Source organism: Poromitra crassiceps (assembly GCF_964638095.1).
Source record: "Poromitra crassiceps genome assembly, chromosome: 3".
NCBI classification, from domain to species: Eukaryota; Metazoa; Chordata; class Actinopteri; order Beryciformes; family Melamphaidae; genus Poromitra; species Poromitra crassiceps.
The window spans coordinates 31,984,499-32,012,362 of record NC_139625.1 but is presented as its reverse complement, the minus strand read 5'-3'; the positions used below and the strand labels follow the sequence as shown (position 1 = coordinate 32,012,362).

The 27,864-nt window shown below is 43.5% G+C and overlaps 1 protein-coding gene across 1 annotated transcript in view; it reads right to left on the bottom strand.

Annotated features, from left to right (window-relative positions):
• Positions 1–27,864, bottom strand: part of letm1 (leucine zipper-EF-hand containing transmembrane protein 1) — a 49,487-nt gene that overhangs the window by 3,513 nt on the left and 18,110 nt on the right. Inside the window, exons 4-14 of the mRNA XM_083634398.1 lie at positions 21,800–21,943; positions 20,611–20,748; positions 18,572–18,775; positions 16,603–16,722; positions 14,327–14,458; positions 13,132–13,290; positions 8,827–8,955; positions 8,418–8,450; positions 5,362–5,496; positions 3,779–3,957; positions 711–743 (exon numbers count right to left, since the gene is read on the bottom strand). Of these exons, the coding sequence (XP_083490524.1) occupies positions 711–743; positions 3,779–3,957; positions 5,362–5,496; positions 8,418–8,450; positions 8,827–8,955; positions 13,132–13,290; positions 14,327–14,458; positions 16,603–16,722; positions 18,572–18,775; positions 20,611–20,748; positions 21,800–21,943 (1,406 nt within the window). The remainder of the gene's footprint in view (positions 1–710; positions 744–3,778; positions 3,958–5,361; positions 5,497–8,417; positions 8,451–8,826; positions 8,956–13,131; positions 13,291–14,326; positions 14,459–16,602; positions 16,723–18,571; positions 18,776–20,610; positions 20,749–21,799; positions 21,944–27,864) is intronic.

Here is a 27,864-nt window from a genome sequence, read left to right as displayed (position 1 = left end):
TTTAGGTGGTAAAGCAGGAAGTAAAGCAGGTGTCACCAATAGCATTAATGAGGGTCCTGGCACTGAAAAACCTAAATGGAAATGGAACCACTGTTAATGTCATTTGTTACACCTGCTTTACCACCTCAAACCGGTTGTGTGAAAAGGGTCTACTGTATCGCTAGCTACGGCCACTTTTCCCTAGCCCGGACCCCCTCATGCTACAAACGGACACGCATGTCACGTATAGAAGCGGCTGCACCGCTTAAAAAGTGAAAGTAACAGAATGGCAGTTCTCAAATAGCAGGTTATGATTTAGGCTGAATACGATGCATTTTTTACACAAAACATCTTGCCTCATGCAGCTTTAAATCAAAATGCTACGAAATGACTGATTTGATTAACCTCAATAAAATGTTAAGGAGTTACTCTAACAAACAAGTAGCCCTGACAAGTACAAGTACTTTAATACAGTTTGGACTACCATCTTCAATCTTTCAAATCAAGCAATTTGAATTAGATCTTTGTTGTCAATGTTATTTCATTCATGAACAGGGCAAAAAGGGACGAGTGTTAAGTAAATGTACAACAACTAGTAGACAGCACTTCAGTGAACGAGCAGCAATGGAAGCTAAAGCAGTGGACAAAGCGAAGGAAATGGCTGATCCATAATGCAATGTTAGCATTTGTCAAGCAAGCAAATGGGGAGGCATTTTACCAGTTCAGCTTACCTTTTGGTGTTACTATATTTATCAAAGAATAATCTGCAAAATTTTAAACGGATTAGGAGCTGGTGCAGAAAATGTAAAATATAGATTTATACACAAATTGTTTCTTTTCTTTTCTTTTCTTTTCTTGGGAAACCTTTTGTTCCTGAACCTCTCTCCACCACCATTTTACAAAGAAGGGATGAAGAAGATGACAATGATGAGGATGATGATGATCATGGTTACAAAAACAATAAATAATAACAGATTTGTACATTTCAATCTACAAATTGCAATTTACAACTAATATATTTTATCTAGACTAGAGGCTATAGTATCGAGTAAATCTCTAAACTGAGCAGCTACTTTTACTATTTTAGTTGCCACATAGTTAGTAGAGAATAGGACCATTAAAGGATGGCTGGTTATTTATTGTCAAAGTGACTAGTTGAAAATAAGAAAACAAAACATTATTGAGAAGTTGGCTAGTGTGGCTTTATTTTAAATTTTCCAATTTGCTCTTTATAACCCACTCTATTCTGCACCATCCATTCCCAATCCCCACTCTAGTTGCAGGCAAAATTGCCCACCTCCACAGCGTCAAAAAGTTGCTGTTGCATGATATCATTGCCTTTAAGAGGCTTCATGTGCCACAGTGACCAGCACACACTACACACACTACAGCCTGCATAATGGAGCAAAGCCATGATGATGAGGGGAATCAAAGCTGGGACATCAAGAGGCCTACTACTTTCTATAGTCTCAGCAATCAGGCAGGAGTCAACATGTATTGGAAAATAATTCTGGGCATTTTTTTTAAGGCAACTGGAGTATCAGATAGATGAGGTCTATTTCTTCAGCACAACTCAGATGAAGTCATATCTATCACTTTGAAATGGAATAACCGTGGAACTGAACCCCCACTCATCTGGTACTCCCAGTAAGTTAAAACAAACACTGAGAATTATTTACAAGTGAAGAGTTTCATTCCAAAATGAGATTTTTTAACACGTTGAGTGCCAATGACGAGATATCTCGGCTTACAGAATCCAACCGTTGAGTGCCAAAGACGAGATATCTCGGCTTAAATTTTTTTTTTTTTTTTTTGACGGTGGGACATCGATCAACCCCTTTTACGTCTCCTATACCAATATTGGAGGAAGAGAATGTGTATAATCTATTTTACCGACCAGCTAAGTGGCGACAGTGCTCTCCCGACAGAGAGAATGCCAACCAAAAACAGCCGCGGGAGCAAGCCATTCTCAAGGAAATGGCATGGCGATTTTACAGTCATCAGTCACCAGACTCGCCCGAGCCGCTCTCGGTGTGCTGCTGAGCAGCACACCGAGAGCGGAGAGCGGTGCTGGCGTGGGGGATTGCAAATTTGCATAATAGATTATGGATGAAACACACTTTGAAACACCCGCAGAAAGGCCAGAATCGCACGCATTCCGAAAACCCAGAAACGAACGAGCCTCATTCTCTTACTGTAGGCGAAAATGCTTTCACGCTGCTGCACACCGGCGCACAACGGTGGGGGGTTCCAAAAATAGACTGGGTGGGCAGCATAAAGCCTAGAATCGCACAAAGCTTCATCAAAGCTCTCAACCGAAAATCCATGAAACGATTGAGTCCCATCCACAGTCCACACTCGCCGACGAGGGGCCGCCAGAGAGGGAGGCTGCTCACTGCTCAGACAGGCAGGAGAAACTGGCTTGTGACAAACGCCACCAGACACGCCCACGGAGGGAGGAGTTTAAAGGAGAGGGTGTTCAGAACTATATTGTTCAGATGTCTGATCTCTCACTGATGCCAAAAATAAATGGTTAAAGTGACTGTTCTGCCTGTTTGATTGAATTTCACAAAACTGCGATTATCTCAGCTTCCTGTCTCAGACGCTCAAACCATGCTGTACTCAACGGCTAATATCTACATAACTACCGGTACTAACTCTACAAACTAACTCTTTTAGACAGAGAAAGCACACATTCTATTAGTACTTTTGTGAACTTCGTGTTCACAAAGTCCAAGCAGAAAATTATCCTCGGCTCTTGTAAAATGAGCCAGAATCCTCAAAAAACGGCTTGGCAGAAGCTACCTACAGTAAAAAAAAATGGCTGGCAGTGAATGTGTTAAATGGTGACAGCAACTCTTAGAAGACTTAGCAAGTGTATATATACTGTATACTAGGCTCGATTCCTAGGCTCGCCCGCAGTGTGGGCTCGCACGCCCTGCAGCTCGGCTGCCCTATTGGCGCGCGCGCAATGTCTCCCTCTCTCTCTCCCTCAGTCTCTCTCCCTCTCCTCTCTCTCCCTCAATCTCTCCTCCCTCTCTCTCCCTCAGTCTCTATCATGTGTGTGTGTGTGTGTGTGTGTGTCACTGATGACGTCATCAGTGATGTCACAATGATGTCACAATGCCTATGTATGACATCACTGTGGCGTCATCACTGAACTACAGCCTCGGGCTTAGGGCAATCAGTGACTAAATTCAGTCACTTACGGTAATGACGTTGTTTTGGAGGATGTCAGGCGGAAGTTTCTCCTCCTGTCAGACAGTTTTATATTTTATTTATACATGCTGTAACCGACATGTTTCAAGTATGCATACCGCATTGTTTAATGGTATGGATTCCTATAGGCAACGTGCTGGAGATGCTGTCTAACTGAGAGCGGTGGGCAACTTACGCTAACGTAGCGTAATGTTACAGTTGTGCCTTGTAAAAGTGCATTTCTCTCAGCGGAACAGCGATCATAAATGCAGTATGGATTATACCCATTATACTGGACATGTATTGGAAACTTGGCGTCTACCTACCGATATGTTTTGTCTAGTGCTGCAGTGCTGTTTGTCACACACACACACACACACACACACACACACACACACACACACACACACACACACACACACACACACAGCACCAGAGTGAACTATGTACTTTTGTTTTTCTAAAATGTTTAACATTGAACATTTCTTACAAAACAAATACATTCAGTAGCATTTTGGAATGAACCCCTTCAAATCACTGTCTGAAAGCGATGCTTCCCTGAGGCAGTTCTGATGAAAACAATTAGATTTTTAGCTCTTACCCGACAGGCGGGGAAGTGCCACTGTCCAGGACGACCTTGTCCTTCTCTAGCTCTCCGATGATGTTGTCGATGCGACCGATCATACGGTTGACCCTCTTGGAGAGCCGCTGGCTGGCCTTGGACTCCTCCACTTTCTCCTGGCCATTCTTAGAAAGCTCCTTCTTGATCTCCTCCAGATCCTAGAAAACACATGAACACACAACGTATGTTCAGAACATAGCATATACATCAGGGCTGTACAGTATTACATATATGTAGCACGTTCTACGGTAAAATTGTTCTGTGCTATGAATTAATTTACCAGAGTCGCACACGTGCTATACTATTAGGAGACACATTTCTTGTTAAGGTTTGGATTTTGTGTGCCCTGTACGCAACATTAATGTCCTTTGCCAGTCACAAACCTGTTTAAGTGATGAGCTGCACTACTTGTGGTTGTGTTTAGAGATGGTAACAGACCAGTCACAGACCTGTTTAAGTGATGAGAGCTGCACTACTTGTGGTTGTGTTTAGAGATGGTAACAGACCAGTCACAGACCTGTTTAAGTGATGAGAGCTGCACTACTTGTGGTTGTGTTTAGAGAGGGCAAGATACAGACCTGTTTAAGTGATGAGCTGCACTACTTGTGGTTGTGTTTAGAGATGGTAACATACATTTTATACACGTGCTATAATTTTATCGCCTGTGCTACAATCAACCTCTCTAGCACCAGTGCTATGTGCAAAAAGAGTTAATGCACAGGCCTAGACAGACAGACAATCATACATACATACGGTACATACATACATACATCATTGACTGTAAACATATACATACATACATGCATGCATGCATACATACATAAACAGCACAGAACTTGCATTCAAACAAAAACAGGCTTGCAGAAGCAGTCACATACTGTACAATCTGGGAACCCAGAGTCTATTTCGGCACATAGATAGACTCTGGGACAGCCGTACCTTTTTTTTAGGCTTCCTGTACAGTGCGGATCTTCCGCCCGGGACTTCCACTTCCGCATATCGATGCCTTTTAAAAACACATTGATTGCGTCGCTTTTATTTTGAATGCTAAATGTCAAAATTCTTATATATTCACTAACGTTCGGGACTGGAACTCTTCTATTTACAACAACAGAGCGGGCCGGAGGCTGAAGTCCTGTACTAACCCTCAGAAAAAGGTACGGCTGTCCCAGAGTCTATTTACGTGCCGAAATAGACTCTGGGTTCCCAGATTGCATACTGTACTACAAACGTGTGCCCTTTTAAGACAAATCCCTAACTGTGTGTTCAGTCTGGGGGCGAATTTTGCAAATCCGTGCAGTGATTTTACATACAGTCAGTGCAAACATGCGTGCAGATCTCGGGCGGCGCGAATAAAGCAAAATTTCGTAGCGCAAATGACATGAAATTCGCCTCATTTGCTCGAGTTGAAATTTTTCAACAAGCATAATTTGCGTGGTTAAACTCGAGCAAGTAACGCGATATTCGCTCTTGGTCTGAATGCACACTACCAAAACTTTGATTTGAATGCTAATAACTCTTCTCTCTTGTCTCCGCAGTAATGACTAGTGTGTAACAGGCACCTCGTTGTATTCCTGGACATCATCTTTCAGGTCCTCCAGTTCCTCTTTCTCCAGAGTCAACAGCTTCCGTTGCTCCTTCAACTTTGTGCAGGCATCACTCAACGTGTCAATCTCCTCTTTGGTGATGTCCTCACCCTGCAAGAGACACAGATGATTGAATGCAGTTTCTTCTTCCAAAATGCCAGAAATGAAATCCACTATTTGGAAAAAGTGGCACCTGCTCTTAAAAAAAATCCTACTTTTTAACACAAGTCCTTACTAGTAGTTGACAAAACAACACTATTGCAGACTGCATCCTCTATAGCTTAGAGATTCAGAATGGTTAAAAAGGGACATTTCAAGGGCATATTTATTTACCCCCCAAAAGGGAAATACAAGTATTATGGAAATGCACTCTTCAGTCAGCCTGGTAAAAACCATCCTGCTTGTGAGCTCACATTCTGTTTCACTCTATGTATCAGTCTGGACTTCCAGCCGCTCACAGCGATTTCAGTGGGCGGGAGTACTTGCCTTGACAGACAACTCCTTCAGCCAATCAGCGTTGCCAAATCCAATTCAAATGCACTCGGAAGAACGGCAAAAATGTCTTTTCCGAGATGAAACTCTGCTGTGCTGGTGCAGGTGCATACTCCAGTTCTTGTTTAATTGTTGTCATTGAGTCTATTTTTCCAATAACGGCACTTATGGTGGTGTTTACTCTACTCATTGCTTCGGGAGACGCCATTACTGTTTTGCCAGCGGTGTCCCTGATTGGCCGGGTATAAGGCTAGGGCACAGGTCCCTGATTGGCCCGGGTACATTCTAATTTCTGGAACTGATCTGTGAAGGCGAGACAGAACGCGAGTTCACGTGATCAGGATGGTTTTACCAGCTACTCTTCAATTACTCCTAAAAGTGTTCTACACACTTTTTCAAAGTACAGTACCATGTAAACCCACACAGGAGACCCTGAACACAAAACAATGGTAAAAGAGGGAGGCTGGAGATGGGTGAAAAAACTTCTACCCATAGCCCATTAACATGAAGACATGATGATGAGAGGGAACGCTGTAGAACTACAAGGCTGTTAGTCAGGTAGGAAAGGTTCAACACAGTGACGGGCACCACCTGAAGGAGTGACAAGGAAGGAAGAGGACACATGACACAGGCCAAACTGCATTTGTTTGAACCTACTTGGAGCACCAGATGAGCGGGGGCGGGGCTTACCGCAGTAAGCAAGGTTGGAATTTATCACCAGATAAATAAATAAATTCTGCTGGAACATTTTGACAGCAGCTGCTCAGATTGTCTACTCTATTGGCATGTAACCATCATTTGGAGGTCATTTTCTATTCTAAAACAAATCAAGTTAGCTGGTAACTGTAAGTAGTGAAAGTGGATGGCTCCTTTTGGGTTTATGAAGGACTTGTCAGCACTCTTTGCTGTAATTTACCTTCTGTGGTGTTCATACCAGTTAAAGAGTGTGGTGCAGGTAAAAACAAAAAAATAATTTAGAGTTAGGACTCAAGATTCAAGAAAAAACAAAGACAAAATTAAAACATGCCCCCAGGGCAGAAATATGGAGAAAAAGGTGGCATTATAATGCACATGCTAAGAAAATTCCATCTGTGCAGATAACACCTGTGACAACACTTGGGCTACTGTACTTACTGTAATAATAATAATATAGAGTCAATGTGTACAGCAGCAACACCAGACGTACGATAATTATCGTATTTGTACGATAATTTACCTCCAACAATGATCATTGGACCCTCTGGTACGATAATTCAACACTACCCAAAATGCATTTCGGCACTAAAGCAGCAGAGAAAACTCCACACCACCATGTTTTCCCCGCAAGGCAACTCATTCGTTTCGGTTTGTTTGGGCTCTATCTATGGTTAATATGGCACTTTAGGGAGTTTTAATAGTTTCAGTAGTCAAACGCAACTAGTTGACCCCCAATATGCAATCGGTTTTTCAAAATAACGCCTATTTGGAAATATAATTTTGATAATAACCATGAGACAGCACAGCCGACCGAACATCTCAGCTGATGTAAGCCGGCTCCAGAATGGTCTGAGGCGGAGAAGTATATCGTTGCAGATGGACGCAATTGGCGCTCGCTGGAGCTCCAGAGGAGAGGATTTTTAGCTCCAGACTGAGGGGAGATGTACTGCAGCGAGCGACCTCTCGAGTCTCGACGGACGGACAGACTTTTGGCATACGGAGATAATGATCCAAGGGAACGTTTATTGTTATTGTTTATTAAAAACATCACAGGTGGTGTTATTGCGCGATTTGCGGGCGCGTGCCAGATGCTTAACAAAAACCAGTCTAGATACAGCTATGTGTGGGGGAAAAACAAGAAACAGAATAGAATCCTAATTGCTACATAAAAGTCCCACATATGAATGCAAAGTGGTCTCTAACCTGCACCATGCTCTTTAACATCACATTAAGAACAAGCTGAATATGAGCATCAGTCCACACTGTGCTTTGCCCTCACTTCATTTGGTTCTGCTAGGCTTTTCAAGCATGAGGAGCTACTGGCTATCAGATGTCAATATCCGCCTCTTTAGATGCATAATCCCTTGAGTTTTTGGATTTCTTCCGTTAGTCGGTTTAGATTACATTCTCACTCCTAACAAACTGCACCGTAGAGTTGGAAGAGGACTGAAATGTGCATTTTCAGGCGTCTCTGTGCCATTATTTGGTGCCACCTGAATTCGAATGGCAGTGTTCTCACAAAATGAACCAAACTAAAAGGAGTAAACAGTCCAGAGTAAAAAAAACAACTCCAAATGTCAGATTAGTTCTCACACTCAAACTTGTTTTCCAATATTTGATTTTGTTATAATTGCATTGGCATTTTTGCCACTTCTCTTATTGTCCTATGTGGCAAACCCCATCCCATCTGATAGTCCAAAGAAGTTAAAACCACACCAGAAATATTTGCAACTACTATTTGACCCACATCTGGGTCCATCGGCACTTAGAGAGCGGATATGTACAGAGGGATAAGCGGGTGTGGACGTGAGGGTCAGTCAGGAGGAGACATGGTTAAACCTAACCTGGATGCGTAGGAACATCTGTCGCTGTTCAAACTGTATGGCACAGAACTGGAAGTGGCAAAATGTTTGGTGGAAACAGGTGAGTGACAACAAGGCAAGACAGACCAAGTTATTACTGACAAACAAGTCAACACAAAACACCTGACGTAACTGGCCATTGGGATGGAATAAGAGTAATTAAATTATTTGTAACATAGATTTAATTTCCATTTCATAATTTCTATCACGACGGATCTTGACAGATTCAGAGCCCCATTGTGTGTGTGTGTGTGTGTGTGTGTCTGTGTGAGCGTTCCAGACACATTTTCAAGAAACTGGAACTCATAGAAAACAATAGAAATAGATAAAATGTTATAGTGAGGGTAACAAGTATGACAGATTACAGTGAAGGCACCTTTTCTGACATTACCTTGGTTGCATCCAAGACCGGCGCCGTGTCCCTCAGTGTCTCTGAATGGACGGACACATCCGCGGTGGACAACATGGGCTCTGCATCTGCCAGGCTCCGCTTCTCTGTATCGAGCTCCAACTCTTCCTCCTGTAGACAACAGTGGAGGAAACATCAAGTACACACAGTGAGTGTCCTATAGTAGGCAGTACACAGTTAAAGGCTGTGGGAGAGTCTTCCCTAGCAGCCTTCTCTGCAGCATCAAGTACACTGTAGTGCCTTTTAAACATACAATCTGGATCATGTCAGGCTAGATAGAGCAGGATATTTTCAGGGTTTGCCTTTCTAAACATGAGTTTTTTTTTTTAATAAACAGGATATGAGCCGTTTTTTCTGCCAGTGGGCGGGGGGGGGGGGGGTAGCATGTATCGAAAACAAGAAATGTGATAGGAAACAGCTTTAGCGAATTTGTAACCAAACCAGGGATTCCGCTAGGCATTTTCCCAGACGGCCAGTGCAGCCGGTAATGTTCCAAAATTCTGGTCCTATCGAATATTTACCGGCCACTATATGTTTCCTAAAAAAACGTTTTGAATCAATTTATTTCTTTATAGTCCATTCTTTATAGCCTCTATAGTCGTAGTCGATCTTATTTATTCCAGTGTTGTCATTAAGAGGCCGATTTCGCAGCAAGAATATTTAATTGGTCGGCACGTCGTTCTCGGTAAAGGACGCTTTCGTTATTGAAACAGACAACATGCATGCATGCTCCTACTGTAGCCTATCTATCTGCATTTGCAGAAACTCATGAACCGATATCTTCTGGACATTGCCTTGATGAAATAACAACGTAGCGTTAGCTAAAAGTAATAAGTGCGACAGCGCACAACTTGAATCCCCAGCAATAGGCTACGTAGGCACCTTAATCTCTCCCACTCACCTGGCACCTGTGCAGCAGCTCTCCTGCACTGGTTCTCGGCTCCCATGTGGCTTTATTTGTGGGAAGTATTTTGATTCATCTCCTCATCATACGAACCAAGCGCGAGCCATTGATTGATTGATTGATTGGTTCGCCCGAGTAGGTAAAAAGGCTTTTTATCTCCGCTAAATTGACAGCCTACATCGGGTCGCTTTCGCTTTTGACAGCGGCAGGCACGCTTCTGGTTCTTTCCTGCCGTCTTGCTTGCCTGAAGTAGGCTACTTCGTTGCATGATCTCGATAAAAAAAAGGACTGGCCTAGCAAGGGATGTCTGTTTTGACATTTCAGTTTCCTCCTGTGTGTTTCCTCACAGCGGGTCCAGCGCTGGCCGGCGGGACTGATGCTGCTTGTGTGGCTTTTAAACGGCGCTCTGCACTAACAAAAACGTCTGCTATATTTTTATTTTTCACCAACACTCAACAGGGGCGGAAAAAATAGTGATAAACTGCGGATAATGACCTGCCACTGTTTAACTGCAGCTCCTTTTGTGCTAATCCGGATCTTACACCGGTGGCCGAGGTGAACAAGATACGGACTCGCGGGAGTGCGCGTAGGCCGGCTAATTGTTGTTTAACATGCAGGCCAACCAGCTAGGAGCGGGTTATAATACGGATTCCACTGCATGTTAAGAAGTGACTACTGTGAGAGTCCTATAGTAGACAGTAGACGCCGGCTGTGGGAGAGTCTTTACCCTGGCAGTCTATAGTGGGCAGTACACAGTAGACGGCTGTGGGATAGTCTTTACCCTGGCAGTCTATAGTAGGTAGTAGACAGTTAAAGGCTGTGGGAGATTATTTACCCTGGCAGTCTATAGTAGGTAGTAGACAGTTAAAGGGTGTGGGAGAGTATTTACCCTGGTAGTCTATAGTAGGTAGTAGACAGTTAAAGGCTGTGGGAGAGTCTTTACACTGGCAGTCTATAGTAGGCAGTAGACAGTTAAAGGCTGTGGGAGATTATTTACCCTGGCAGTCTATAGTAGGTAGTAGACAGTTAAAGGCTGTGGGAGAGTCTTTACCCTGGCAGTCTATAGTAGGCAGTAGACAGTTAAAGGCTGTGGGAGAGTCTTTACCCTGGCAGTCTATAGTAGGTAGTAGACAGTTAAAGGCTGTGGGAGAGTCTTTACCCTGGCAGTCTATAGTAGGCAGTAGACAGTTAAAGGCTGTGGGAGAGTCTTTACCCTGGCAGTCTATAGTAGGCAGTAGACAGTTAAAGGCTGTGGGAGAGTCTTTACACTGGCAGTCTATAGTAGGCAGTAGACAGTTAAAGGCTGTGGGAGATTATTTACCCTGGCAGTCTATAGTAGGTAGTAGACAGTTAAAGGCTGTGGGAGAGTCTTTACCCTGGCAGTCTATAGTAGGCAGTAGACAGTTAAAGGCTGTGGGAGGGTCTTTACCCTGGCAGTCTATAGTAGGCAGTAGACAGTTAAAGGCTGTGGGAGAGTCTTTACACTGGCAGTCTATAGTAGGCAGTAGACAGTTAAAGGCTGTGGGAGATTATTTACCCTGGCAGTCTATAGTAGGTAGTAGACAGTTAAAGGCTGTGGGAGAGTCTTTACACTGGTAGTCTATAGTAGGCAGTAGACAGTTAAAGGCTGTGGGAGAGTCTTTACACTGGTAGTCTATAGTAGGCAGTAGACAGTTAAAGGCTGTGGGAGATTATTTACCCTGGCAGTCTATAGTAGGTAGTAGACAGTTAAAGGCTGTGGGAGAGTCTTTACACTGGTAGTCTATAGTAGGCAGTAGACAGTTAAATGCTGTGGGAGAGTCTTTACACTGGTAGTCTATAGTAGGCAGTAGACAGTTAAAGGCTGTGGGAGAGTCTTTACCCTGGCAGTCTATAGTAGGTAGTAGACAGTTAAAGGCTGTGGGAGAGTCTTTACACTGGCAGTCTATAGTAGGCAGTAGACAGTTAAAGGCTGTGGGAGATTATTTACCCTGGCAGTCTATAGTAGGTAGTAGACAGTTAAAGGCTGTGGGAGAGTCTTTACACTGGTAGTCTATAGTAGGCAGTAGACAGTTAAAGGCTGTGGGAGAGTCTTTACACTGGTAGTCTATAGTAGGCAGTAGACAGTTAAAGGCTGTGGGAGATTATTTACCCTGGCAGTCTATAGTAGGTAGTAGACAGTTAAAGGCTGTGGGAGAGTCTTTACACTGGTAGTCTATAGTAGGCAGTAGACAGTTAAAGGCTGTGGGAGAGTCTTTACACTGGTAGTCTATAGTAGGCAGTAGACAGTTAAAGGCTGTGGGAGAGTCTTTACCCTGGCAGTCTATAGTAGGTAGTAGACAGTTAAAGGCTGTGGGAGAGTCTTTACCCTGGCAGTCTATAGTAGGCAGTAGACAGTTAAAGGCTGTGGGAGAGTCTTTACCCTGGCAGTCTATAGTAGGTAGTAGACAGTTAAAGGCTGTGGGAGAGTCTTTACACTGGCAGTCTATAGTAGGCAGTAGACAGTTAAAGGCTGTGGGAGATTATTTACCCTGGCAGTCTATAGTAGGCAGTAGACAGTTAAAGGCTGTGGGAGAGTATTTACCCTGGTGGTCTATAGTAGGCAGTAGACAGTTAAAGGGTGTGGGAGAGTCTTTACTGGTGGTCTATAGTAGGCAGTAGACAGTTAAAGGCTGTGGGAGAGTCTTTACCCTGGCAGTCTATAGTAGGCACTGGCAGTAGACAGTTAAAGGCTGTGGGAGAGTCTTTACACTGGCAGTCTATAGTAGGCACTGGCAGTAGACAGTTAAAGGCTGTGGGAGAGTCTTTACACTGGCAGTCTATAGTAGGCACTGGCAGTAGACAGTTAAAGGCTGTGGGAGAGTCTTTACCCTGGCAGTCTATAGTAGGCACTGGCAGTAGACAGTTAAAGGCTGTGGGAGAGTCTTTACACTGGCAGTCTATAGTAGGCACTGGCAGTAGACAGTTAAAGGCTGTGGGAGAGTCTTTACCCTGGCAGTCTATAGTAGGCACTGGCAGTAGACAGTTAAAGGCTGTGGGAGAGTCTTTACACTGGCAGTCTATAGTAGGCACTGGCAGTAGACAGTTAAAGGCTGTGGGAGAGTCTTTACCCTGGCAGTCTATAGTAGGCACTGGCAGTAGACAGTTAAAGGCTGTGGGAGAGTCTTTACACTGGCAGTCTATAGTAGGCACTGGCAGTAGACAGTTAAAGGCTGTGGGAGAGTCTTTACACTGGCAGTCTATAGTAGGCAGTAGACAGTTAAAGGCTGTGGGAGAGTCTTTACACTGGCAGTCTATAGTAGGCACTGGCAGTAGACAGTTAAAGGCTGTGGGAGAGTCTTTACACTGGCAGTCTATAGTAGGCACTGGCAGTAGACAGTTAAAGGCTGTGGGAGAGTCTTTACCCTGGCAGCCTTCTCTGCAGCATCAGCCAGTCTCTCCATCTCCCTCTCCTTGTTCTCCTGGCGTATGGCCGCCTCCTCCTGCAGCGTCGTCTCCACCTTGGTCTTGTTGTCCACTTTGGAGAGCTCCATCTCTGCCACCATCATCTGGGCCTCCTTCGTCTGGAGAGGAGAGGGGAGAGTAGAAAAATATCCACCCAAAGCTAGAAAGTAGCACTGGACATCATCTCAAGCATGAAAACATTAGGCTTAGCACTTCTTTCTTTTTTTATACTAACCCTAAATAAAATAGCTTTAACCTGACGCGCCAGATGGTTTGTTACACAGAACAGAACCATCTGGGAACTCATCCTCTGAAACTGTTTGGAAAACGGCAGCCGCTTTCAAAAAATACCTGACAGGTGATTGGATGAACCATCTGTCTATCACTGTCTATCATGGGCTCGATTCTCACTGTCGTCACACCTAAATCCCACTTGTAGCTGCCTCGAAGCTGATTGGTTCAGATGCTTCAAATGCCTATCTGGCAGTGTGGCAAGATGGATTTCTCGCATGATTGTGATCTCGTAAATCCAGCTGCCTTGCCAGGTTAAATAAAGCTTTGTCCCGAAGAACTAAATTAACTTCAATACCATTGCAAAAGATTGAATTCAATATAAATTTTATAAATGTTTGATGCTCTCACCAAATGAGCTCTGAAAGCTGAATTTAAATTTCAATGCAGACAACCAGCAGAGGGTGTAAACGTGTACTGGAAACAAGAAGGACTGAAATAGAGTTGCAGTCTGATTCTTCTAGACTGCAGCAGCTGAACACAGCAACATGGTCAAGCAATCTTTCATGTCTTGAACTAGATCCCAGTTAACCTAAACTGGTTGACAAACTGGAGCCAGGAGCCAAATACAGAACCATAGAACTGACAGAAACCCAACCAACATCAAAACGCTGCAAGTTGCTACAAAGCTGTCCAAATCACGTGTCGGAAAACACATGTCGCCCCCCCCACCCCCAACTACCCCTAATGGTAATAGAAGATTTTCAAAGTCTCACACATCAAAATGCCCACCCAGCTAAGACACACCTTTAAATATGTATAAGTTTAATACATTATTTTATTACTACATCTACTGTATATCCTTTCATCATGGATGTCAGAGAAAGTCCATATCCCACCACAGCCTGCCTAGTGCCTACATACCACTATCTCAGGCAGCGTCTGCAGCGTGGTCTTCAGCTGGTCGGCGGGGGACAGGGTGTCGGGGAGGTACATGGCCCGGGACAGCAGCAGCAGGGAGGTGGGGATGTGTTGGTTCAGGTGCAGCTCCAACCACTGACAAGGAAGAAAATGTCACACATGTTATGGTAGATATGATACGATGCATCATGTCACACATATGATGCAACATGGAGATGTTAAGAAGCTCCATAAACCTCCACAACTTTGATTGTTTGAATTTCTATATCCGCAATAAATATGGAGATAGTCAAGTCAAGTTTATTTGTATAGCCCTAATTCACAAGCATGTCTCAGAGGACTTCACAGAGAGTATGTCTAGCGAAATCTAGCTGACACAACAATAAGAATTACAGTAGTGATCATAACAACATGATTGAACAATCATAATGATAGGGAGAGACAGAGAGAAAGGGGAGGGAATGTGGGCGAGGAGAGAGCAGGGAAAGGGGGGAGGTGGGGAGGGAACAGGGGAATGTGGGGGAGGAGAGAACAGTGAAAGGGAGGAGGTGGGGAGGGAGCAGGGGAGGGAAAGCGAAGGGGATGCGGGAGAGGAGAGAGCAGGGAAAGGGAGGAGGTGGGGAGGGAACAAGGAATGTGGGGGAGGAGAGAGCAGGGAAAGGGGGAGGTGGAGAAGGAGCAGGGGAAGGGGGGAAGAGGAGAGAGAGCAGAACAGGTAGAATATACTGAGGCTGGGCAAGATGGTCATGAATGGTCACAAGGGACAGTAAAAACAGGGAACAGGGGAATGTGGGGGAGGTCATCAGACAATCTGACTACTCTAGCCATTAACCAGAACTAACTAGCACACAAGGAATCTAGCTAATCTACAGCCTAGTCTGCCCTGTCCTACTCTAGTCTGATTTTAGCGGCCTGATAGATAGATCATAGGTTAGACCAGGGGTGGGCAAAAAAAATCCAGAGGGCCATACTGACTTACATCAAGTAAGCGAAGGGCCACACATTGGACATCATACCTGCCAATACTCCTGATTTTCGCGGGAGTCTTCCCTATTTTCAACCCTCTCTCCCTTTGTGATTGGTAATTTCTTGTTGATCTCCCGATAAAATAGTAATACAAATCCAATGGCTGTAGCAGATGAGATTTATTAACATAATTCTGCCTTTTATTGAGTTTTTGGGGGTTGTTTTGTTTTTCTTTGAGGACCTTGGGGGCCAGATTGAGATGGTCCAGGGGCCAGGTCCGGCCATGGGGCCACATTTTGCTCATGTATGGGTTAGACCAGGGGAGCCCAAATTCTTTCCCATGAAGGGCCAAAACTCAATCTGGGTGGAGGGCCGAGGGCCAAAAATAAACATTGTGGAATTACATTAAAATGTATTGTGTTTTATAGAAAATTAACATTCTAAATCTAAAATAACAATTCAATATAATAATCTACTTTTTATCTGTTTGGTAATTGTAATAATTTGCAATTGGTTATATATATTTAAAAAAACATCTGCATTTGTGGGGAGCTTAAACATTTAATCAGTAAACACCCAGTTAAAAACAGTTGTATTTTCCACCTTTGTAATCAAGAGAGAAATTTGACTTAATTCACAACTTGAAAAATACTCAAGGTACTTCGAAAATGTTCAGAGGGAGGGGAACTGGTTGGAATAGCGTGAACCTCCCACGTGCTATGTCCTACCGGTAAAGCTTCCCCTGTCAGGTGAAAAGAGGCGGCTGGCTAACTGCCCATGTCTCGGAGGAAGCATGGAGCCAGTTTCGGCTCTCCCCAGATCGGCAGAGGGTGGAGTAGCAACCAGGATAAATAAATAAATTAGCACTGATGGGGGATAAAAATGGGATAAAAAATCGGGAAAAAATCCGAAATCCGTGGCGGGCCAAAACAAACAGGCCCGCGGGCCCCAAATTGGTCAGCACTGGGTTAGACAGATGGATCGATCAATCTGCCAATACTGTTGTTTCACTATCAGATATTGGCCAGGCAACATCACCCACCGCCAATATGTTGGAGGTTTCTCCCTGACCACATCTACAGAACTATCACCGGGCGGAGACATAAAAACAATTTGTAAAAAGATTGACACACCAAAAAAGTGCACAGAAATGGGACAAATATTGGACATCATAGGACAGAGAAAGCCCTGATCTGTATTTTGGTTATTATTGTTCATCATTACCAGTATGACAAAATGATAAATTGAGTAAGTAAACAAATGCGTAATTGTGATAATGCTCTGTCCGTCGTCGTCGCCGTTGTTGTTGTTACCTGGCTGAGCTGCTCTCTCAGCCGGTCCTCTGTGACTCCCAGTGACCTCATCCCTCTGACGCGACAGGCAGCCTGGACCTCGGTCACGCTCATACTCGCCATCCCCTCCTCTGCTATCAGCTGGAACAACACAGCACACATTTAACATTATGGGTCAGGTGATTTCCATTTCAGCCATTTCAAAATGTAACCAGGAAGCAAAATAATATGACGATGATCTATCTTTATTCTCTGTTATGTAGAGTACCGCAGGGATGACATATTTTTGTAGGCTTACCCAGAAGGTCCTAGCCTGGTAAACCAGCCCGTCACGTGAACTCACATTTCATTTGGTTCTGCGTGACTGTCTGGCCCCAAGGCCTGGGAGGGTGTTAAGCAGAAGCTGCAAAGCGGAAGAGCCAATCAGCCGCTGCGCTGTGATTAACAGCGCAAGTTGGCCAATCAGGAACGCCACTAGCACTGCACTAACAAAACAATAATGGCCGCCTCCCTGCCTGTCCACCTCGAGGAGTAATGTCAATGTTCATCTAGTTTAAACAGCCATAAAGTGCAGTTATTGCAGAAATAGACTCAATAACAACAATTAAACAAGTACAGGAGTATTGCCGCAACCGCAGAGTTTCTCGGCGGAAAACATGTTTTTGCCATTCTCCCAAGTGGATTTGGGTTTGACTGGATCCGATGCTGATTGGCTGAAGGAGTTGTCAGTCTCCCGCCCCTGCTAAGGACTGGGTGAAGAGTTGGGGCCAGACCGTCACGCAGAACCAAATGAAATGTGAGTTCACGTGACCGGCTGGTTTACCACTACCAGGCTAAGAAGTAGTCCGTGCACTTCCCGGTTCTTCTGCATAAAAGTCAATGGGATTTTTGTAGGGGAATTTCGATTAAATGCATGAAATAAGATCTGTGGTTAACAAGAGTTTATGAAACAGCAAAGTTTTGTACTTGAACGTTTGTAAACCACAGACCTTATTTCTTGCATTTAACTGAAATTCCCATACACAAATCCCATTGACTTTTACACGTAAGAACCAGAAGTGCTAACGTCCAGGTCTTCTGGACTCATTCCTGCAGTACTCTATATAACAATCTACTATGGTAAAAAAAAAAAAAAAAAAAACCATTGCTAAAATATTTTCAGTATTTAATTTAGGAAGAACATCCTCTTCCAGAAAACACTGAAATAAAAAGTAAATGAACCTAGAGCACTACAATACAGTAAAGAGAAAAGGTGTCTAAATGAACTGTTGAACGTCTGACCTGCATTTAAAAATAAAGTTGATTACATCTTCCTTGCTTTGCCATCACTGAAATAAGTATTAAGAATATTGTACCTATCATCTCTGATACAGTGTTTCCCCTAGAAAACTTTTCAGGCCTGGAGGGATTTCCAAATGTACCCCGACCACAACGGTGGGGGCCCTCGCTGGCAACGCTAAACTTTTAGCTAACTTGTTCGCATCTATGTTCGCAATGGCATCCCAAGTATCATCATACTATTATGGGATGCGATGCGAATAGTTGTATTATGGGATGTGCGTTTCCCAGGCAACGACACACGTCGACACATTTTGGAACAGCGCTGCACGCTGGCACAATGCTCCTAAAAGCAAAATGCTTATCGTTTTGAATGATTTGGCATCTTCTATTACTGTCAACACCAGTATTGTTGTATTGTAATAATATGCCATAAAGGTTTTTGGGGAGAGAAAAAAAAAAGAAAGAAAAAAAAAGAAAGAAAAATAAGCCAATTTTAAAAAATAAGCAAAAGAAATCTGGCCTGGCGGGGGTGTCGTTGGCCTGGTGGGCCCGCCAGGCCTGTAGAATGGTAGGGGAAACACTGCTGATAAATGTACCTTTTTAATCATGCAAGTAAAGCTGTTTGAACATCTTCATTATTTTGATAGACTAGAACAAACAGCGTCATTTTTCAACCAGCACAGTAGAAAAGCACCACTTGGCGGCGGACCTTGTCATCGGCTCGGATGGCCCTCAGCTTCATGATGAGCTGGAAGCGGAGGAAGTTGTTGGTCCCGATGGACTGGAGCTCTAGCAGACGGCAGAGCGCCACCAGCTGGGGGCGGGTCAGGTTGTCCAGGGTCAGCTCATCCTCAAAAAGCTTGGAGAAGCGGATGATCTGCTCGTTACTGGGGCGCTCCCCAGAATCCCGGATCTGCAAGGGAGAACAAATTATTACTTTTACCCGCCGAAAACACAAAGTGGGGCTGCAACAGAAAACAGAGCCCCATCCCCTCTAACTAAGACCCTGTAGACTCACCCTGTTTGTTTAAGAACCTGTAGACTCACCCTGTTTGTTTAAGAACCTGTAGACTCACCCTGTTTGTTTAAGAACCTGTAGACTCACCCTGTTTGTTTAAGAACCTGTAGACTCACCCTGTTTGTTTAAGAACCTGTAGACTCACCCTGTTTGTTTAAGAACCTGTAGACTCACCCTGTTTGTTTAAGAACCTGTAGACTCACCCTGTTTGTTTAAGACCCTGTAGACTCGCCCTGTTTGTTTAAGACCCTGTAGACTCGCCCTGTTTGTTTAAGACCCTGTAGACTCACCCTGTTTGTTTAAGACCCTGTAGACTCACCCTGTTTGTTTAAGAACCTGTAGACTCACCCTGTTTGTTTAAGACCCTGTAGACTCACCCTGTTTGTTTAAGACCCTGTAGACTCGCCCTGTTTGTTTAAGACCCTGTAGACTTGCCCTGTTTGTTTAAGACCCTGTAGACTTGCCCTGTTTGTTTAAGACCCTGGAGACTCACCCTGTTTGTTTAAGACCCTGGAGACTCACCCTGTTTGTTTAAGACCCTGGAGACTCACCCTGTTTGTTTAAGACCCTGGAGACTCACCCTGTTTGTTTAAGACCCTGTAGACTCACCCTGTTTGTTTAAGACCCTGGAGACTCACCCTGTTTGTTTAAGACCCTGGAGACTCACCCTGTCACCCTGTTTGTTTAAGACCCTGTAGACTCGCCCTGTTTGTTTAAGACACTGTAGACACGCCCTGTTTAAGACCCTGTAGACTCACCCTGTTTGTTCAAGACTCTGTAGACTCGCCCTGTTTGTTTAAGACCCTGTAGACTTGCCCTGTTTGTTTAAGACCCTGGAACTCGCCCTGTTTAAGACCCTGTAGACTCGCCCTGTTTGTTTAAGAACCTGTAGACTCACCCTGTTTGTTTAAAACCCTGTAGACTCGCCCTGTTTGTTTAAGACCCTGTAGACTTGCCCTGTTTGTTTAAAACCCTGTAGACTCGCCCTGTTTGTTTAAGACCCTGGAGACTCGCCCTGTTTGTTTAAGACCCTGGAGACTCGCCCTGTTTGTCTCCATGGTCTTAAACAAACAGGGCGAGTCTACAGGGTCTTTAAGACCCTGGAGACTCGCCTGAGAGCGAAAACCAAATTGTCTCCTAAACAACAGTGAGTGGCACGCCGGCACCCCGTCCAGAGAGAACTGGACTCGCCAACATTGGATCTTTCCCTTCTCTTCTCTCTTTTGTATAAAGCAGAACAGGCCAGCCAGGTTGGTAAACATGAGTTTGCTGTGTGCAGTTTATTGATGTCATGTTTTGACATCAATTTGGGGTATTAGAGTCCTTAAATTTCTCTCGCTGCAAAAGTGCAAAACTGTCTAGTCTTAGGTTACTGAAATGAGTAATCCCAGATCACAGACACTGTCCCTACAATGATTTGGTGGTTTAAAACTAAACAGAAAGGAAAAACACTTTGATCATGTGAACATTGGACGAATCCCCTTTGATAACAAAGTCTAACAAACTATACAAATAAGGTAATCATAAGTGTCAGTTAAACGCCTAAAGCCAGTGTTAAAAAGTGGAACCTCACCTTTTTACATTTTGTGGTCTAATTTTGTCAAGCATTTCTGGGCAAATACACCCCATTCAAGACTGACCAACTACTGACATTTAATTCTTTTTTTCCACCAACAGAGGGCAGTACTCCGCCTGTTTCCCCTCATTACATGATGATCTGTGTCACCAACCTTCTGGAAGAAGGTGGAGAACTCCTCCGTCACGTTGCCTTTGGCAGCCTTGTTCCGCAGAGCGATCTCCTCCACGGTGTCCTGGAGGAACTTGGCCATCTCCAATTTGACGCGCAGTTCCTTCTTCAACCTCTCCTCCTACAACAACAGATTACAGATGAAATGCTGCGTTAAATAATACCCAATACAAATGTATTCACAATAAACAAATAATACACATTCTTCTTCATATTAAATTCATGAGATATTACTGTACTGCATAGTCAAATGATGACAGGTGAAATCAATTCAATTCTTCAATCTTTTACATGAGGTCTAAGTGTCTGTATGAATTGTAAATTTATATCTGCACCAACACTACCAAGTTATGTTCCTGGACTTGATGGATAAAAGGACTCATTAAAACAGCAGAGTATAAAACAAAAACAAAGAATAGAACCAGCAGTGCAAAATAACTCAACATAATACTAAAGAGACTGGGGTCAAGGTCACAAGACAAGGGTCCAGGTAAGAAACAGGAGGTCAGGGATCCTGTTTTATCTATGGTAAGGATTAGGCTTCAAATAGGATCAACCCTCATCAGAAGGAGACGGCATTAGGACCACCTTCTAAACTTTCCTTGAACTTTTCTTTTTGTGTTTGTTTGTTTTACATCAGATTGTTTCACTGACAGGATGTAGCGCATGGGAGGATCATGCTATTCCCCCCCCGAACAGGCAGTGAGCAGGACACATACCCTTAATCCGGGTCCCCACCCGCAGACACGGTCACTTGTGCCTGTATGGACACCCAATGGTTGGGCGACCAAGCCAGAGGTAATACTGTTCTAGCTGTTCTATTATTTGCCTTTACCCCCTTAAATCATTATATCCATTATTGATGATTATTTATCAAAAATCTCACTGTGTAAATATTTTGTGAAAGCAAAGGGAAAGAAACCATGTCTTTGCATTTTATTTTTATCAGTCTTGTTGTAATAAAAGTGCTTGTAGCATCTCATATGTGGTTTTGACTTAGAACATTTAGCCCACTTAGTAGAAAATATATATTGTGTATGGCCATTCAGCCTAAAAAATACCAAGATATGATTTTTGCTCCATATTGCCCAGCCCTAGTAGTGACATCATGTATTCAATTGTGTCCATAATATCATGCAGCTTCAGGTCAGACAAGATGGCCGACTGTTTACCTTCTTGCTCTGTGTCTCGAAAGTGGACGGCAGCATGTTGGGGAAGAGCTTCAGCGCTATGGGGAGGAGGAACTCCATGAAGGGAACGATGATGAAGACCAGGAAGGGCAGCAGCCTGAAGACATCTGCGCATGTTCTGAGGAACTGCATGGGGAGAACATTTAGAAAGGCTGGCATCAGCATTGACTGATTACAAACTTCTGATGAGGAAAATCTCAAAAAAATGTTCAAAAGCTACGGTGCAAGGCGCAAACAATATACAAGAAACAGAAAAGCCAAAGTAAATCCTTTTGGTTGTTTTTAATACCTTCAGTAGCAGCAGTGCCATCAATGGACGTACCTTTCGGCACAAGCCTTCCTCTTTCAAATGCCTGGAATTAGCAGTGACAAACTGTACACTTGGTACATAACCAATCATAACAGAAAATATTTGAATGATAATGTCTGCATCTCTCTGGCTCTTCTTTTTTCTACTTTTTTTGCTATAGTATTTTATTTTATTTTAATATCAGAAAGAAAACGTATAATAGCCTACACAGAACAAGTAGCATTCAAGTTAAAAGTAACAAAGAACAAATGGTACAATATTGATACATCATACATACAAAAATATATATACTGTATATATATCAGATACAAAAAAATATATATATATCAGATATGAGGATTCCACAGAGATCAAGAGTCTCTCAGGCTTTTTGACACTGAATAAGTCTTTGCAGAACATGCTTTGCAGGCTTTCTCTGTGGTAGAATCACCCAATGCAGTACCACTCATCTCTGCTCAGCTGTAGTAGGTGCGTGCCTCCAGTAGAAGGCAGCAGTGGGTAAGAACAGACAACAGTGAAAATGCCCCCCTCACCTCCCTCCCTTTGTCTCTTTGTACAATCACCCCACTCAATCCCATCTAATAGCGGTTTGAGCAGTCAGCACTTTTGACCCCGCGGCCATCCATCTCCAGAGCAACAGAAACCTCCTAATTCACTGGTTTGTCATTTGCATGTTGCTACACACCAAAGTGAACATTCTGCCTCACAAGGCTCAGAAACTGTTCACCTGGGCCAATAGGGAGCATGTTTGTTAAGCTCAGACCTGAACAATCCTCAAAGGATAGATAGGATAGACCAGGCCAGTGCGTGTCATTGTTCCGCCATCTAACCGTGGCTTACTGACCATCAACCAACCAACCAACCAGCCAGCCATCTAGAGATGCCCCAGGGCAGAGAAGGCAGAAACACGAGTGCCTCTTTTTCCCCTCTCTCCACCTGCATGTCAGTGGACCAGTGAGGGTGAATGATTTAGGCCAGGGTGAGTGAAAAGGCCTTTGTCCGCAGTCCCATTGACATGTATATCATCTCCCACAGCTCCACATCAAAGAAGGATTAAAATAGAAGGAGCCTTGAGCTGAGGCTGAATGTGAAAAGAGGGGGGATTAAGGAGGCAGGTTAGATGAATGGGGTGTAGATGGGATGGGGACATGTGCTCCCAGGGAGGCGGCCGCATCTCAAAAGGTGCAGATGGGCTGGTAGTGTGGCTTTAATGGGGGGAAACAGTGGCCATCATCTGCACTGACCAGCAGCACCGGCAGATAGCCATTGATAACAGCATACTGAAGATAGTATGTATCTATATATCTATGCACCAATACAACAGAGAGATTTGCGTCCATTCATTGCACTAATAAGGGGATTCAGATTGTGGTTATGACTTCAATGATACATATAAGCCCTTTTCCCACATGCGTACCGGAAAATTACCTGTAAGTCAATATCGGACATTTCCCTGAATTTCCCTTCACACCTCAGCGTTCGCATGTGGGAATCTTATCGTCAAATAGCCGGTATGTTGGGGGGTGGGGCGGGGGAGAGTGGCCTGGGGTCTGTGCTGCAGGCCACTGAGGCCAGTCAGAAAAAAACAACAAACAAACATGGAGCCGGCGTCCACTCTTTTGATAATATTGCTGACGCGCTTTTTCCTCAAACGTAGACAGCGACGCAGACAAATTAAGGCGAAAATGGAAAGGGATATACGTGCGAACAGAAACAGATTCATGTTCGCAGTCTTCTCCGCTCAACATCGTGCAGAATATGAAGATAGACTAAACCGGGGACAGATCATGACAGTGTTATGTACCTCTGCGCTGCTGCGTGAGACTAGAGCCGTCTGGAAGCGAGAGAGACCAGGAGGGAATTTATTTTGGGAAGATGCTCTGAACAATTTTGACGACGTGGAATGGAAGCGTCATTTTCGATGTCCCGGTGTACGTTCGACTACGTGCTGAGTCTGGTCCGACCCGCACTAACACGCAAGATCACCCGGTGGCGAAAACCACTGGAAGCGCGTTTGCGACTGCCAATAGTCCTTTGGTGGTACGCAACACCAGGGGAATATCGAACAATCAGCTGTGTATTTGGTGTTGGACTGTCTACTGTGTGCACTGATAGCGGAAAATGACTGGACCCCTTTCTCACCTGTCTGCCTATCGCGGCATACCGCTCTTCTGACTGGCTCAAAACTGGTGAAATGGCCGCGACGACGGGGTCGCGCTTATACCGGCACGGCGCCTTTCCCACATGCAGGTATTAGACCACGTTCCGGTCATTTTGCGGTACAAAGCGCATGTGGGAAAAGGGCTATAGTGGAAACTGAGTAAATTCCCCAGTCATGTCCCCATAGGGAATTTGATTATTATATGTACAGTAAGTGATTCATCCTGTAGCCACTTGTTTCATTTAAAAGCTCAAAATGCTTTATATATTGTCATTTAGCAGACACTTTTATCCAAAGAAACCATACATCACAGTCTTCATCAGCTAAGCCTCTAATAGGAATAACTATAAGTAGCATTCATAGAATCAGTTTAGTTTAGTTTAGTTTGATTTATATATATAATATAATATAATATATATATATATACCGGTATATATATATATATATATATATATATATTCTATATTTCTCTGTAGATATATGAAATATCTACAGAGAAAATGAATGGTACATTTACATATGGAACCGGGGCCACTGAAACAGGAGACAGGCACGTTTCAGTTCGATATTCTACCATTCAGATGACATATTGGGTGATACCTTTAAAAAGCATGTGCAGTCCTGTTCTCCTTGTGTGTCAGTCTGTATTGTGAAACTCTGTGTTGTTAAGATGCCTCTGCACCAGTGTCTCTGTGTAAGTTCCTGTATTTATACTGCAAGCGATGTTTCATTTTTTACGAGTGGTGGTCAGTTCACCTGTTTCCTGTATTTTATGAGTTTTACAGGATGTAGAGATGGACCTTAAACTTGACGGGATTGAGGTTGGGTTGAGCCCAGGTTCCAAAATACTGTTGAAAGATACTGTCACTATCATAATAACAGAATTATTAACCATCAATCATTCACTACAAATGTTTATTTGTTTATTTAAAAGGATCCCCATTAGCTGCCACCAAGACGACCGCTAGTCTTCCTGGAGTCCAAATGTTATAGTCACTTCAGGCTTTAGTCTGTCTTAAACCCCTCAAGCTCAGGTTTGGTTTAGTCAAAAACAATATACAAAAAAAATACAAATGTGCCAGTGGGCTTGGCTGGAATTTCCCCCAAGTCAGTAATGACAGTAAAGTGAGGTGAGTGAGTGAGAAAAGTGTGAAATAAGAAGTAACAGCCACCGGCCAACCATCCACTCCTGCTCACTTCTGACTGTGGCTTCTTCTAATTCTCTTCTCCATCAGCAGGTAAACAACCAGCATGACAAGTAGGGCTGTGCAATAAAATCGATACGACAATATCGCAATACATTTTTCCGCAATACTGTATCGAGATTTCAGAAAAATATTGTGATATATCGCCATATAATTTTTTTTGCACAGCCGTGTGTTCAGTGACACAATAAGAATACTTTTTATTTCAGTGTGTTTCAGTAAGACACTCAACAGTCAGTAGTTTTGACAAAATCTGTCCACTAAGTTGTCAATATAAAGTGATGTACATATTATTACACTACCTGGGTGGGTACACAGCAGGTTGTATTTTTAGCTCTATTTTAACATTTTCAGTAAATTATGTGTAGATGTATTGCAATATATCGCAATATATATTGTATCCCAATGTATCGTGTGATACAATCGTATCGTGACCCATGTATAGTGATACGTATCGTATCGTGAGGTCCTTGCCAATACCCAGCCCTAATGACAAGGTTCTTTGTTCTCCTTCAGCTCAGTTTAGCAGCTCAAATAGTGAAAGTGGCTGCTGAATGTTGGATTTTGAGCCAGAGCACATGTAGTCCTCCTCACACAGGGACAGACTCACAGTCAACCACAACAGCAGCATCCCAACACATTCACAACTTGCCAGTCACGTCTGCTATGCCTGTTCCAGCAGCGGAGGAGGTAACAGTGTGTCCTGAGCAGACCTGCTCACCTCTCCTGCATCCCTTTGTCAGGCTACTGCAGCGGGCGCTGGCCCTGCTCCAACACCCCCCCCCCCCCCCCCGCGCGCAAATAGGCTATAACACGGCACGCTGCCTTCCATTCAGAACAAGGAGCGGAACATGTCATGACAGAGTAGTAGAGTATCACTCGAGTCTGTATGCATTGCTTGACAAGGCGATTCATGAATATTGATTTCTTCGACTATAAGCACAGTAATTCACTCAGGAGGAGTCTTTCTTAAAGCTTACATTCTCATCATTCCTTGAGTCACCCTCAAACTCTAAACTGCTCATCTGCTCTGTCAACCTTTTATATACTGACATCAGTAGTTGATGGAGTCCAAAGTTTACCTCCCACTTTCACAGAGTAACTATGGCTTTCCAGAAATCACACACTAGGCTCAAATGGTTGGTACAATAGACTTGCCAGCCAAGTCAACATGGTGGTTTGGTGTTCATTTTAAATCAGTTAGTGCTGCATCATCACTACAAGCAAAGTGATGGAAAAGATCAAGCAATGGGGAACTTATCCACCTATCATGTAGAGAATGCTTTGTGCCAATTGCTTCCATCATGTAAAAATGCAATTTTATGTCAACAGCTCAGTCTGGTATCGCATAAAACAATCTTAATTTAAAATAATTATATTCCGTTTCAGGCAAGTACACTCTTAACACATGTATTTACTGAGGTGCAGCAAGAAGATTTTGAGCACTTTTGTGTGCTCAAAATATGCATCTAGTTCACTATATGCTAATGTGTGCTACGTGCATGCTAATTGTGTATGTTAATCATCCCAAAAGGCTTAGCATGATGTATCATATTGCACTAAATACCAGACAGAGGTGAAACTGCTACCAATCTTCTTGCCACACAACGACAAACTGTTCGAAGTAATTCACCTCAGCTCTATGTAATTTCCAGTATCTAGAATTACAGGCCAGGGTTAAAAAGGTAGTTGAGCAATCCCTCTTGGTCTGTGTTGCAATAATGTAATTAGTACAGTAACAACATTACATAGCAGAGCTAACTAGGTTAAACCACTCACTAATTGTATTAAGGTCGACCCGCATGTAATAAAATCTAATAAATAAATCTACCTACCAAGGAAAATTAACTCCTTTAAAGTGTCAAAAACCATCCTGTGCACTGTTTACGGATCTTATATTGAGAGCCTCATAACCTTTTCTTTTATATGTTGGTTTAACGGTTTGTCTGTGAAGGACAGAAACAGCCTTAACGATATCGTCAAAGTCTGCTCCAAAATCATTGGAGTCCAGCAGAGTGACCTGAACGTGCTCTGGAAGAAGCGAGTGGTTCAGAAAGCAAAAGGTCTTATGGACCAACCTGACCATATCCTGTCCTCTAAAAACCGTTACTCCAAATCCTTCATTCCCTCAGCCATTCGGCTGCTGAATGCAGAGAAGTAGAAACTGCACTTACTTACTGTATGTATGTAGTATGTACTTGAACCAACAACACTGCATCCTAACTTTTGCACTTTTTTTGTGTATGCAATTTTTTTACTTTATTTTATTTTATTTTATTTATGTCTCTTTTAAAACCAATTGTTTACACATGCACCTTATGCACTTTACATGTGTACAAACAATGTTGCGCCGTGCATCTATGCGGCTTAG